The sequence below is a fragment of the Haliotis rufescens genome, unplaced genomic scaffold (assembly GCF_023055435.1).
Source record: "Haliotis rufescens isolate VD_foot unplaced genomic scaffold, xgHalRufe1.0.p SCAF_3, whole genome shotgun sequence".
NCBI classification, from domain to species: Eukaryota; Metazoa; Mollusca; class Gastropoda; order Lepetellida; family Haliotidae; genus Haliotis; species Haliotis rufescens.
The window spans coordinates 9,564,477-9,580,475 of record NW_025964001.1 but is presented as its reverse complement, the minus strand read 5'-3'; the positions used below and the strand labels follow the sequence as shown (position 1 = coordinate 9,580,475).

The 15,999-nt window shown below is 38.7% G+C and overlaps 1 protein-coding gene across 1 annotated transcript; it reads left to right on the top strand.

Annotated features, from left to right (window-relative positions):
• Nucleotides 1–517: 517 nt before the first annotated feature.
• On the top strand, nt 518–15,538 carry LOC124140996. Its single transcript, XM_046508845.2, has 5 exons — nt 518–771; nt 5,944–6,088; nt 6,374–6,675; nt 8,025–8,256; nt 12,779–15,538. The coding sequence occupies exons 3-5, from the start codon at nt 6,464–6,466 to the stop codon at nt 12,941–12,943; spliced, it is 609 nt and encodes a 202-aa protein (XP_046364801.2). The 5' UTR covers nt 518–771; nt 5,944–6,088; nt 6,374–6,463; the 3' UTR covers nt 12,944–15,538.
• Nucleotides 15,539–15,999: the final 461 nt, after the last annotated feature.

The window sequence follows — 15,999 nt, the reverse complement described above, 5'->3', positions numbered from 1 at the left end:
TTTGAGGGTGTCAATACCCTAAATTTCTTGTTTCGTCCAATCAACAACACCTAAAGAATTATTAATGTTTTTATTTACAGATTAAAATTTAAAAAAACTGCAGCAAAGAGGATCCTGGCACAGTCAGGCTGGTTAGGCAAATCATCAATCACATTCTACGAAACGTTCTAGGTGGATTTGACCAGGCAGCGATTCCTGGGAAAAGTCCTATTCGCTGTTTTGTTACACAATAACTGTTTTGGAGAAAATATGCATATTTTCATTCAGTAAACATTTCAATGAAACAGCTCTACCACAAGGACCAGAATGAAAGAATGAGTTCTACACAAATCCATTCCCGAGTTAAACGCAAAGCAAGTCCAAAGGCTAGTTATATGACGTTTGTTCACTAGACTTTTAAGTCCTCTGGCTATAGCCGATGTCTGATCAATACCCGTGAAGGCGCGGAATGCGTGACGTATGAATCGTTGACATGATGCTAGTTAATGAATGTGCCTATTTTCGCATTGGTCATGATACTGGGAAGTCGCCAGTCCCTGTTTCGTGAACACTAATTTGGATTAAACGTGTAGAGGAGTTCTATATTTCGCTGTGATCGCTGATGATCATGTCTTGGCTGACATCGATCTATGGGTAATGTTCAGTGGATACACGGTTAAGAGACACTGTTTGGAAGAGAGTAGAAACAATGTGTTGACATTCTTCCTTGCATTCGGACCTGTAACTCACATGAAATGCACAATCAATTTTCCATTTCAAGACATCGCAAAGGTAAGATACTTTTGTCGGAACAATAAGGGTTGATAGAGAATGAAGTAATGTATGAGGTTGTGACTATAAAATATGTAGTTAGTACGGAAGCGCAGCTCTCCGGGTGATAATTGCCGTTTGGAACGTACATGCGAAAAGGATATTGATGCTGAATTGCAGCGGAGTTTACAGCAGTATCTATAATAAACTATAAAAACACGATTTTTCCCAGTTTTGCTTTTATAACTAGAACTATAAATCTTCTGCATAGGAAAATTATATTATCATCATAATAAACAATAATGAAACTGTAATTTCATCATCACTAATGATATGGTGAAACATTATTAATATATTATTTCCAAGCAACAATGCAACAATCTCGTTTGTACTATGAATGAAGCTTCAACCAATGTGTTGGAATGTAGTTATTCCTAAATTTGTTAGGGCATTCGCTGTGCAGGGTTGCGTCCCTTAAATGTGTCAGGGTCTTATAACAGTGAGTTTGAATATCAGATTCAGGGAATCTTTCATGGTTATTGAACGATATCAGATCATCGATATACCTGAAGCTCAAGTAAGACAGGGGGTCACGGGTGGCCCAGTCGTCTAAAGCGCCGCGATTCTCTGTGCAGAGCTGCGTCCCTTGGGCACGCCAGAAACCTATGATTGTGGGTTCGAATCCCGGTTCGCCCCGATTATGTTTCTAGGTTTGTCAGCACCATACCCTAGCTCGTGGGTTTCACCGAAGAGGTAAACGTCTGAGACCTGCATCACTTGGGGCTTTCCTCCCACATTAAGCTGACACGCCGTGATGTAACTGGAATACTGTTAAAAGCGGCGTTAAACCCAACTCACTCACTCACACTCAAGTTAGACAGAAATTCCGAGTTGTGTGCATAAATAACCAGATCAGCAAAAAGCAAAGCACAATTAATGCCCATGGGGGATGACTACTTACCCTCAAATTTTATATAGATGTCATCAATGAGTAAGTCCAGCATTCACATATTGTTTTCCCAGTAAACTTCAGATGGCATTTGCTTTCACTTTGGACAAATTGACCTGAACTTCAGAAGATAGATATGTAACTCTACCTATGGTCACCACGTTTTGTAACAAAGGCCCCATGGATCAACGAATTTACATTTTCCCTTAAGTTCGTCATGTGAAAAAGTGGTGTACAAAGTTGAAAAGTCAATTTTTTGTGTGTAGAATTGAACCTGGTTCGTTTCGGAGATTGTAAAAAGTCAAGCAAATCCTTTGAGTTTTTGAGAATCAACATGATATTAATTCAACTTTTCTCAAATATGTTCTGTGAATATAAAGTCATTCCTTGATTGTATTAAGACTTATGGTTAAACGTTAAGACTGGGATTGGGTGGTACATTTAAATTTGCTGGACCCAGCAATATATCTCTCTTTGCACGGATTCTTTTAGATTTGGAATCCAGTACAAAAGAGAAATGGACATGTCTTCAGGTTTTAGAGTCAAGATAAAAGTTGATAGTTCTTCCTCAGTTAACTGGCCTTATATTTGGCATTATTTGATATGGCACTTATACCAAGATCAAACAATCAATGTAGTGATGCTTACATATAATGGTTATGTTATTTGACGCCTTGTCAGTGGGGGCAGCTACAAACGTTTCATGTAGGGCACCCTGACTTTGGATGACAGCTGAATGTTTTTCAGTTTGTGCATTCTACCAATGACAACATCACGCACTGACTTAGATCACTCTGAAACATCATTCAACAGGTTCCTCTGTTCTTTTGGCCAATTCATTGGCATATACTTCGACAATATCCATTAAGATCTTAAAGTTGTGATCCCAATTGGTAGGAGGCTGCTGACGATATTTTGGTCCAAATTTGCATAACTGACTAAGGTTGTTATTGTCAACAACAGAGGAGTCACATGTGATTATATGACCTACAGATTGGTAGCAGCAACACTTTCCTATAATTGAACAACCAGTGCTCGTAGGTTTTACCAAAGTGACAAAGATGTGCTATACTTGAGACTTTTCCCCCACACTAATCTTACAACTCGAATTATAACTGAAATATTGGTCTAAGCAGCGTAAACCTCAACTCACTCACTTACTCACTCCTAGGCGTTGTTCGTTTTCCCCTCCCATTTTGCTTTCACGTTGGCGATAATGGATGAAGAGGAAATACCATACACTATAAAAATATATAATTATATTGTACTGGTGTTTGGCGAAAACCAAGCGTTGATCTCGACGTCGTTTAGGGCACCATACATACACACTAAGGATGTTCGTAAAACAGGCAAGGCAAGGCAAGCACAACTGATTTTACTTATTGTTTGTTGGATTAAAGTTTCCTTCAAACATAACACTGCATATCCTGTGAATCCTCTCAAATTTAATTATCAAAATTTAATCATTGAATCAAACTGTTAGCGTTATGTATGATATAAAGTATAAAATATTTGAACTTAACCCTTCTCTAATATATCTATACATGTTCATTGTATCTGGATTTTCTTGGCAATGGAAGCAGCATCTTGAATGCTCTTGAATGTTGAGGTTGAGGTTGTTAGGACTTAAATACCTCAACTATTTAAAAGCACCACTTGTTAGCACACATAAAAGTTAAATAGCTGTTTTCTTTTACAATGTGTTCGAAAGAAATTATGTGTGTAGTTCTGTACACACTTCAAATACATATTTACCTCTTATGCAACACTAATACCTCAGAGAGGATAACATGAAATAACAATACCAAATAAAAATGTTTTCACCTACATATTTTATTTTTCAATATCCAATGTGTTTGCTTTATAACAGCAAGCATATAATAAAAGAATAAATAAATTGTTGCAGTAAATTCCAGTTCACCACATACAATGAACTTAATGAAATTTAGCTAATGGTGTATCATGTTCGATTACCATTCCGCTTATTCTTCAAGTTCTTCCACCTACAGGGGCGGTCGGGTAGCCTAGTGGTTAAGGCGTTTGCTCGTCACGCCGAAGACCCGGGTTCGATTCCCGACATGGGTACAATGTGTGAAGCCCATTTCTGGTGTCCCTGCCGTGATATTGCTGGAATATTGCTAAAAGCGGCGTAAAACCATACTCACTCACTCACTCTCCACCTACATGTATATTCTTTTTGACTTAGCAATTTTATCCCCTTTAATGTTACAAGGATAATGTATTCTATCTAATGAGGATGGTCAAGTTTATAATAGAAAAAGAGGCTCGACGAAAAGAAACTAAATGAGTGTCAGGTTTGCAATAAAGTTCTAATATCTACAATAACACACGCCTAAAACTACAAATGAGGAAATACGTGTCAGTTCATTTAAGCGTATACACTATTCCACGAAATATGACATCTTCTGTCATAGTAAATTCCTCACAGAGGATAATAAAATAGATTACCAATTGAATGCCTTGGCAGTAAAGTTTGACGTTCAGCTGGACGTCGTGGTCGGATGTTTTGCTCTCGACGCCTCACAGGCCTTGCACTAATCGTACGGCAGGGATGCGGGCTGTCAAAGTCGCAATCTGAAACCGATGTCGCAGGTGGACCAGACGGATATGATTTTCTTACCGACGTGACGTTATTCATGGTCGTGATAACGACCGGTCCCCGGTTTTGCCGGATGTTAATGAATGGTGTTACTATGAACACAAAAACACCTCGGAAAACCGTTTTGCAATACCGATTTCAAGCATTCCATTTGCACTCAACCGTCTATTTTCAAATTGGCGTGGCCTAACGTTTACGGTGTGCTTTTCACAGTAAAAGACCTGCACGATTTACTCAGTGTTTGAATTGTCTTCTTCCCACGTCATCTTCCGGAGGCAAGGGAGTTAACTGACTACAAAAGTCCAGTTTCCACCCTTGCCGAACTAGACTGGAATTTCTGGGCTCGGTCGTAGTGCCACCAGTGGTTATTACGAGTTGTTTCCCTTCTATGCCTCTCCTATTGGCCAATCAGGTTCCACCTCTTATATGACTTGCATTTGCTTCAAACAAAATGGCGGCGCCCAGTCAAGACAATCTGTTGGAAAATGAAGATCTATTTTGTGACGAAATGGGTCTTACATCGCAAAGTGCATCAAATCACGTGATCACCTTGAAAACGCCGGTATCTACATTCGTTAAAGATGAACCCTATGATCGTGGGTTCAAATCCCGGTTCGCCCACATTATGTTTCCAGGTTTATAGGCACCACATGCACTTGTGTTCGCGGTTGTCACGAAAGTTATAAACCTAGGAGGCCTGCATCGCCCTGAGCTTTCCTCTCACGAAAAGTTGACATTATAACTTCAATACATGTTTAAATAAAGCGACAAAACCCTTTCCATATCCAAAAGAAATCTTTGCATAGAGCAAAGTCGACTGTACGATTCCGACTATATCATGAGCATGTGTTTATGAATCACTATGAAATAGTAATGATACCAGGTGTTCGCGAAAAGGTGAGCGTATCCTGCCCCACTGGTGGCACCCGTCACAAACATATGCCCACCTCACTGACTCACATACGTATGAAATAATATCATGGGAAGAAACCTATTTCTTTCCAATTTTAATTGACAAGACCACATGTCATATGTCAGCATCTGCCGTCTCCCTGCACATCGTAATATTGACGTACTTAACACCTGAAGCCTTGGCGATAACGCTTAATTAACCCCACAGCATTTCTTGATTAAGTCTAACGATTTGGTAGACTATCCCTGTTTTCCTAGATGATTACACAGGGAACTATGCCAACGCATAAATCCATGCGAAGACATATCCTGTTCCTTAGACAATTCCAAGTCATTTTGGGTGTTATATAGGCGAATAGGACAACGAGGAGCGACATTTACTGGTTAACGCCCATAGTGGACACCGAGGAAAGGATGTTGTGAAGGACATTTGAATGACTAATTCCCTCACAGCTAATCGTCAACATTACAATATCGATTTTCTTGTGACGGAAACGGGCATTATGAATTGTGATGTGTTTTCACTGGATGTTATAAATGCTCCACTCAGCGCATTAAAATCTCTAACTCTTTGAACAAATTGGAAACAGTACCGTTACTACAGATTTCAACGTCGATCAATTTTAATAGACCTATTTGGCATGTCAGGATCCCTGTATTTTATAATCAGGCTGTTGTGAGACATTATAACCTTTGTGATTCATCCACACAGGAGTCGCTGGGACTGTAGATGTTTCCGTTGTACTCTGTATGTACGCCAGTGAAACGTCAACATAGGCGACGTGCGTACGTGTACAACCAACCCTTGACCTCGGGAGACCCTGTTAACACATGTTTCTACAGATGAATCTTTAACCGTGAGTATTTCAATATCGACGTCACCATTCGTAAACAGGTGACCATTTCAGCATAATATTTTACCTTAAATTGTTAACGTTTGACTTACAGAACGAAACATTTTTATCATTATGTCTAGCGATAGGACAATAATGTGATTTAATCACAGTAAATACATACAGACTGAGAAATGCAATTATTGGAACTTTAAAATGCTATTTTTATTATTTTAACTCACGTACCCAATACTTCAGTTGATATTGACACTTACACAATTGTCTTTATTTGAACACATTTCCCTACAGATCCCTACGCGCACCTCGAGAAAGATTTTACTTGCCTTATCGATCAGCATTGCCAAATCTGAACAACATTTATAACAGTCTACATTCACAATGGGCTGCTCGGCTTCCGGGACAGTTTCTACAAGAAATGGTCATAACCAGGACATGAATGGCAAATCCGGACCCTCGAAATCCCAGAGTCGGGTCATAATAAAAGATGACCCACGGATACCCATTGCAGGTCGTCAAGTGTACCTTCTGAAGAGGTCGTGGAAGGCAATAGCAAGAAACATGGATGAGACCGGCATCACGATGTTTATGGGGTTTGCTATTTTGTACAATACATTTCCAACTGTGCAGTGATGGATTATCAAACCAACACTGAGACGTATGTTACGACGTAAATTGTAATAAAGCGGGAAATTGTAATAAATTGTGGTAAAATGTAATAACACTGCGGTAAAATGTAATACTGCGGTAAATTGTAGTTTTTATTACAATTTACCGTAGTATGAATTACAATTTACCGCAGTGTTATTACATTTTACCGCAGTGTTATTACAATTTACCGCGTTATTACAAATTACGTCGTAACAACGTAACGCACATCCTATTCAAAGCACTGGGTCACTGCGCGATATATATTGAAACGATCTTCTTTCTAATCCGGACACATACATAGTTGGACATAATATACAGATATGAATTATGAATCTATTTGAGTTAAGACATATATGAATTGATAAAAGACCGTTATTATTGTTCGTTAGTATTTTATTTGTTGTTTAACGCCGCACTCCGCAATATTCAAGCTATATAACGGTGGTCTTTAAATAATCGAGTGTGTACCAGAAAATCTATTGACTGACATTGGGAGACGATGGGGGGGGGGGGGGGGGGGGGGCAAGTAATGTGTTGGTCTCTCAAAACGGACAATTGTTTTTAAACACTCTTCCTGTCCCAATTCCACATCCCCTTGCTCATGAGCAATTGGGATACGATGACAAGCATCATCCAAGTCAGCGAGCTGACCACCAGAACCCGCTTGTCGCCTCTTACGACAAGCATAGTCGCCTCTTACGACAAGCATGGTTTGCTGAAGACCAATTTAAGCCCGGACTGTTCGTCAGATGAAAGATGAAAGGATCGAGTAAGAATACAAAGACTACCAGGAAATGTAACATCTATTATAAGATTAATAGCGATAACGTAAATCCCCCAAATAAAACTGCAGCAATCCTCCAGGGTAAATTATGCCGGATGTAAAGAAAATGATCTGGTAATATTCGTATATATACACCCGTCCTCATCTGTTGTGAGAAGTCGCCTTGTTTCTATATCGTGAGACATTACTTTCTCACTGCAATATGTGGCCCTTGAAGATCCGGGGTGGAATAGGTCTTCAGCAACCCATGCTTGCCGTAAAAAGTGACTATGCTTGTCGTAAGAGGCGACTAACGTGATCGGGTGGTCAGGCTCGCTTACTTGGTTGATGCATGTCATCGATCCCAATTGCGTGGATAGATGTTCATGATGTCAATCACTGGATTGTCTGGTCCAGACTCGATTATTTACAGACCGCCGCCATATAGCTGGAATATTGCTGAGTGCGGCGTTGAACAACAAACAAACAAACAAATACTGTAATATGTCCTATTCTCATGTGTTCCAGTCTCTTCGAGCAGAACGAGAGTGTGAAGAACTTCTTTAGCACCATCAACAAAGACGTTACCTTGAGCGAACTACGCGAGAGTGGTCTTCTCGAGAGTCACGTGCGCGGTGTGATGCTGACGATAGATGAGGCGATGATGTCGCTTGATGAGCCGGACTTTGTCATCGATATGCTCACGCACGTGGGGAAAACACACTTGCGCTTCAGCAAGTTTGATCCCGATATATTTTGGGTAAGATATATATCCTTTTTTTCATTTATAGGTTGACATTTACAGAAACAATATGATTTCATCCACCTTTCTGACAAAGATGAGTGAGTGAATGTTGTCTCACGCTGCAAACAGCGACTTGTAAGTAATCGAATCTGGACCAGATCAACCAGCGACGGAAAGCATGAGCAACGATACACACCATCGGGGAACAATGACACATAATCGGTCACCATGCAATCTGCCAAGTCATCAAGGCTGACCACCGCACTCAGCTGTATTCCATCTACAGCTGCAGTCCATCCATGCCGGCGGTCTGTATATAATCGAGTCTAGACCAGACAATCTATTGATTGACATCATGAACATCGATTCACGCAATTGGGATATGGTGACATTCATTAACCAAGTCAGTGAACCTGACACCCGATCCCGTTAGTCGCCTCTTACGACAAACATTGTAGCATTTTACGGCAAGAATAGATTGCTGAAGACCTATTCTATGCCAGATCTTCACAGGTCGGCTGTCCCGTACGACACGCATAGGCTACTGGTGGCCTACACTTGCCAGAGTGTAATAGCCACAAGCCAGTCGTGCAGCTGTGTCCTTATTGGAATTCATCTTACATACATATGAACACGACCTAGGTCGGATTCATCATCATGTAAGATAACCTACATTGTGCTAATGAAATATCTGACATTGTGATAATATTTAAAACTATTGTATGCTACGCGCAGCTTGTTGATGCGGTGCCGACGGCATATGCAGAAATACTGAGTGTCGTCAAACTATATTCTTCTGCTTTGACTTTTGTCCAGGGCCAATTTCGTTTAGACATCGACCTTCATACCAGTTGGTGCTTATGGCAGGGCATATCATGCTCTCCCGTTTCCTAAGGACATCTTGCCATCTTTATAAATGTTCACTGTTTCGCGAGTAAAGCTTGATGACAACATTTGTAGACTGTTTCTTCTTCCATGTGGCAGCGATACCCCTGTAGTTAAGTTGGTAAGGGTTTCATTTACAGACCACATTTTATCAGTTGTCTGTCGGATCACACCGTTCAGTGACCACATTACACTTCCCAGTTTTGTTAATTTGTATTATTGTACAATGTCTTATCTGGGTTGTCATGACAACTATTTCCTGTTCTCTCTATTTATCAGGACATTCCTCATTACATCAGCGTATTTGAATGATTACACTGGTTGCCAAGTAAATATTGTGGTAACCAACCACATGTATTGCCCGTGTTGCACAAAAATAAAACAATATACTTTATACAAGACCGTTAAGAGCAGCCTTTCGCGGATTACATGGATTTTTCTCAAGATTTGAACTTGAACTTGGACGGTTGCTATACGTGATTAATAAACTATATTCCACACAATCTTCTTACTATAAGCTGAAAACACTGCCACTTACAGGATGGAACACGTGATCATGTCATAAAAATGATTAACACGGTACGCATGTAAACATTGCAGAAAATATTTCAATCTGATTAGTTAAAAGTCGATTGATCGATTGGTAGTAAGGAGATGTGAAATTGGGATAAAAAGGGTGCCTGAGATAAGTTTAAAAAACTCTTGCCCGTTTTGAGAGACTAACAAAACATATTTATCACCCAAAAACAAAATATCGGTCCTCTTATTGTTTCCTATACGCATGGCATCGTATCCATATTGCGTAGACCCATTCATATGATGTCAATCACTGGATTATCTGGTTCAGATTTGATTATTCACAGACCATGCCATATAGGGCATGAATATTGCTAAGTGCAGCGTTAAACAAAAACTTTCAAAGTTTCCTATACTATGACAACTGACTATATGTTCACATATTGACATATTTAGCCTGGTTGGTTTAGGGCGTAAGTGAAATGGGGTAGGCTTTCAACCTAATAACAGCTATATCAATGTGAGAGGAAAGCCTGACATGACGCAATTCGTAGACGTTTACCACTTTTGTGAAACTCATCTTTAAAACCGCAACAAGCGCAGCAAATAGTGGTTCTATAGACCATGAGGCCAATCGTGCCTACTTGATGGTTAACAGTTTGTCATCTTAACCCTATCATAGTCACAATTAAACGTGAGTGAGTGAGTGAGTACGCCGCTTTTAGCAATATTCCAGCAATATCACGGCGGGGGACACCAGAAATGGGCTTCACACATTGTACCCATGTCGGGAATCGAACCCGGGTCTACGGCGTGACGAGCGAACGTTTTACCTACTAGGCTACCCGACCGCCCCCACAATTAAACGAAACAAAACTGATATCTGCAGTAACTAGATTCTTATTCTACGACTGATTTCCCATGTTGATATCCGTTGTCTATAAATATTTACTTCTTTCAACGGATTTTCTTCTTGTCAAAGGGGGCGGGGGCGGGGGCGGGGGCGGGGGCGGGTTAGGTTGTCTAGGCATCTGTCCCCATTCGGTATACAGAGTTGCGTCCATCGAGCGTGCCAGATTCTTAAAATTGAAATTTCGATTTCCAGATTAATCCTGACGATAGTTTTTAATTTGTCGATACCATATTCCTGCTCGTGGACTGAAGCAACGAAATACTGTTCATAGTTGGGCAAAAGCTCACCCACCAATATTTTATTTCAAATGACAAAAGGCAACAGATCATTTTTTCCTCAAACCCATGTCTCTACTGCAAAGGCTTACCAATATATATATATATATATATATATATATATATATATATATATATATATATATATATATACCGTATTACTAATATATAGGACTAAAGGTGGCGGTTCACCTTCTGATCCCCTTGACATACTCAGAACATACTGACGAAACATATTCCTTGTGTAAGATATGAGGACTTACGTATAAGGACCTACATCCTCATGATTGCTATTGCACGTTTTCATTTAATCGAATGATCATTTTGATTGTAGAGACATGATACAGAACCAGCGTGATGTAGTAGGTCGTGACACCTATATGTGAAGATGTTCGTGCAATTGTCCATTTTTGTAAACGGTCGGAGTAATCCTGGTATTCGCCTGGGTTCTAAATGTCCAGCGTCTAGTAGGGATGTGATTCTGTCTGCTCGTGACATGTTCATTTCATAATTCGTTTAACTTTGACTAACATCAGGTACTAGCATGACATGACTCAACTCAATTTGAAGATGAATGTCTTTCCTTCTGTATACACTAAGCGTTTCATAGAAATGCTCGAATTTAAGTTCCTTGCATTTGTAAATGCATCGTGTTTCATTTGAACCAAGTTTCCATTATCTATTTTTGTGTAGTCATGGTAATGTGATTGATGGAATTATTTGACACTACAAGGTCTTCAGCAATCCTAAACGTTAGTGTCAATGTTACTAGATGGTTTCTCCTTATACAGATTGTCCTATCTCTTCCCTTTTGGGATGCGATCGTTCGGCCTCTGCCTTTATCTGCCTAGTCCAGCTACATCTATGGGGAGCAACTTACTAGACCCTTCCCTTTAAAAACATAACGTAATCCAGTATATGACGTCGTCAAGCTGCTAGCGTATATTCGAATCCTCAGAAATGACGTCATGAGAGAGCGATTTATCGTGAAATAAACCACGCTTCGTTTTTCATTGTTCTTTGCGATTTATCGTATAGCTATCTTATATAAAGGTAACGCTATTTTTCAGGGCATTATCATTTGCAGAAGCACGAGGGCTTCCATTAACTTCCCGACGAAGGAATGCAGTTGAAATGACCGAGGGTTTGTGCAAATGATAATGCCGTGAAAAATAGCGTTACCGTTATTATAGCTAAAATGGATGGAATTTGTTATCAGATAAAAAGAAACAATATCGGTTTTGAAACATTTACTGCAATCAACATATATGTGACTGACCCACTTTTACAAATATGGAAACGCCATAGAACAAACCAGATGACGTCACTTTTGAACGTGACGTCATCTATCCCTATCCTATGACGTCACCTAGCAACGGGCGTGATAATGGCCCGTCGTCAAGCAATATGAGGGCATTATCAAGTTACAGAGGCCCGCTCATTTTTGATAACATGCGGGCGGTTTAATGATAACTCTTTCCATTTTAGCTATAAACATAGATACATAACTGCGACATGACCAAGCACTCGCTATGAGGTTGCTGAAGAACAATTTTAACCCGGATCTCACAGGCATAAAGCGCATGTACAATGTATGTGATGTGTGAACACAGATAAAATCGGTCTTCAGCAACCCATGCTTGTAGTAAGGTACGACAATGGAGATCGGGTGGTCAGTCTTCGTTGGTTGATGCATGTCTTCGTATCCCAATTTCCGTAGATCTCTTGTCATGATGTCAATTGTCTGACCCAGACTCGATTATTTATCATTTATACGCCGTCATATAGCTGGAATATTGCTGAGTGCGGCCTAAAAAAATCGCAACAACAACAAAAACACGTTCTTTGGTCTTTCAGCAGAATATACATACGGAGTGATGAAGACCTCATGTTTGGATTTGTCACTCCATAGTTTTATGTTAAGGTCAAATGCTTCATTTTCCTTCAGCTTATCCGGGACCCGTTCCTTATGGCAGTGAAAGAGACACTAGGGGACAGATACTCTGCCCACATGGCGGATATCTACCACAAAGCCATCAGCTTCATACTGACCACACTAATCACAGGCTTCAAGCTTGGGCAAAAGGAGAAGAGTATGACCTCCATCCAGTGACTGGACAATGCAGCGGCTACTGAAAGCAATTTCCTCAAGAACGAACCACACCGTCTACATTTGATATGGTGGCAGGTGTATCTATGTTTCGCATTTGTAATAAATTACAGTAGACTTAAGTAGAATATTACATCTGTATACAATAATTTATATTCATAGGTACATTGAAGTCGAACTATACAAAAATATGTATTGTTTGGGAAATTCTATTTATTGTCTCTTCTCTAATACGTAAAAAGAATATTAATCGTATCATAATATTTATAATAATGATAACGTTAATAATAATGATAATATAACGCGAGGTGATACAAGCTTCATCTGTGACCTTTACCATTGAAACATCAGATGCAGATTAGTTGACTTCAACTAAACATTTTATAGGAAAGGACTGGGTAAAGGGATTGAGTAAAGGATTTCAGAGACCATAGCCTTCAATTGTAAGGGAATGAGAGATACTTTCCAAAGTTATTAAAAGTATGTATATTGAAATTTATAAATGAATATATATACATCATCGAAATACTTTTGTTATTTTTAAAGCAAGGAATATGTATAATACGCATAAGCTTAATTTTGCAGAAGCCAATTCCAATATTCCCCTCAATAAGAATGAATGTAATACACATGTAATGGTGACCTTGGTAAAATGTCTTTGACACATAACAAAGTGTGGCTAGTAGGATGTCTCATAGTCAGAAACTACTTACTTGTACATAATATTACCTCTGTATATCTATAACACGTCTTGTTCAACAGTCGACTCCAGATTCCGTTTCATGTTCTGTTTAAAACATCTTGACGAGCATAAATTTTAATGATTGATATTATTGTGTTATATACTCGTAACCAAAAGTTAAGCAGAGCGGGAATTTTTTCACCACAAGTATATAAATGTCGCAAATAGAGTAACTGGCACGGGGGTTAATAGTGGAATGGAATCCGGTTGCCGCGTTATTACCGGCAGAAATTGCAATTAATATTCCATACATATCAGAGAGTTTAGGAATGCTGACACTCTCACTACTGACAGCAGTGCATGGCATTTCCTTGAGTATTCTTACAGTTGATATTGCTTTTATAGTGTCTTCATGGTCCCTGTGTACACATCAATCAGCCACAATATGCAACGGATTCGTTTTCACAACTATACTCTACTGGAAGTGGAAACATGAAGCTCCTTCCAACTGACACATCGTTATTTTACATGGTGATCTGATATAATGGAACAGTATTTAACTGAACAATTATGTGTACATAGAATATCTATCTGTTTTTGATAAGTGTGCACATGCTTATATCTGTGCGGTGAATAAAATCCGTCTTTGTTTAACTTTTGATTTTGAGTATGTATTTTGAAACTTGTTACCGTGTGTTTTCTGCACGCTCACATGACTGAAAACGTGCATGTTCACAGTGTTTTCCGTCGAATGAAATAGCAATGTTTGATGGAATTTTTCATCATAGTGCATGCTCCGGTAAATACTACATACCTTTGTACGTTTGATTTCGAACGGTTTTTATTATTTTGTCTAAACCAAAAAAACCCTTTGAAAAGTAACTTGTTGTCTTATATATATATCATGTACATATATGTTATTCATTTTACCATTAGAAAATGAAATGCAAATACATAGTTCTTATATTACCTTTTTATTAATACCTATGCACTTTAATAATCTACTGCAATTCACGTACCATATCATTCTGTGGTGTTGTCAATGACGTTGAGAAAGTATTTCTGGATCTTTCATTGCAAGCTGGGAAGTCATGTTTGAAGACATTTTGGCTTACTTGGTTAAAAGAAATTCCCCTTTTTCTATTATGGTAGTGACATTTGGGGGCATACATACAAAGAATCTATTGAAAAAGTACACAGTTTATTCTTAAAAAGATATCTGAAACATGGATAACGAGGACAAATAAGTTCCCTTTTGGGCGAAGTAGGCCTTTATAATCTGTGTATGAAGTACTGTAGCAGGTGTTTAAAATATTTGTGTAGACTTATTCGTATAAAAAAACTCCCACGCTTGTTATAAAATTTTAAAATCCCATGATGCGATTGGGGCTTTAAATTGGGTTTCTCAGGTCACTATTGTTACAGTTTTAAACAGAGCTTTTCTTATGTCTGTATTGCACAAGATTGTGGAAATACTGAGGGATTCATACCTATGTTAAACAGAGATGTGTAGATATAGAGACACACAAATTGTTTCAAAACAGTTCCAGCTCCGATGTCATGTCACATATTTCATACACGTCATAACTTGCGCCAGAGATGACTATTTCATGAGGTGTATTAGATAGTGATTGGATCAGTATTTTAGCCAGGTTTCACACTCTTTCTCGTAGTTCTCTTTCAACATTTGAAAATCGGCGGTGGGTAAACATAATGTAAAAACTAAGGTTGATCAGCTGCTGCAAAGTATTCCACAACACATTCAATAATCAGAGGTATTGCTTTGTATCTGAATTAGACTAAAATCTAGTCTCTGAAATGAACATATCGTACATAAAAAAAAGCAGTTGTTCAGTTATCTTAATAAAAATATAATAAAAAGGAGCCCAGTGACTCTCTTCATTTTCAGAAAGTGATCTAGACTTGCCAAACATTATAGACTTGCATGGGCTGTATTTGATATATATTTGTATCAGGGTCTGTAAGACAGACTATATCTGAATAAACATTTATGTAAATTAAATTAAAAAAATGTATTATGTATTATGATTTATATCACATATCATGGAATATATTGTACATCAATAGTGTAAGATCCACAAATAAATTATGTATAAATGAATTGTACTCTGGACCACGAGGCTCTAATGCTGTAATAAAGAATCTTGAATATTTGGATAATTTCCTTCGACTTCAACGGTGTTCAACTATATATTTACTGGAAAGAGCAGTAATTGGCGCATTATACATGTTGTGTGGACGTGTTAACAGGAAAACAATAACCTCTTTTTATATATTTTCTTCAATACACTATAGAACTATTTGTGTGTCACAAAATAGTTCAAATGTAAGGTTGATACAGAGGCGGATCCCGGAT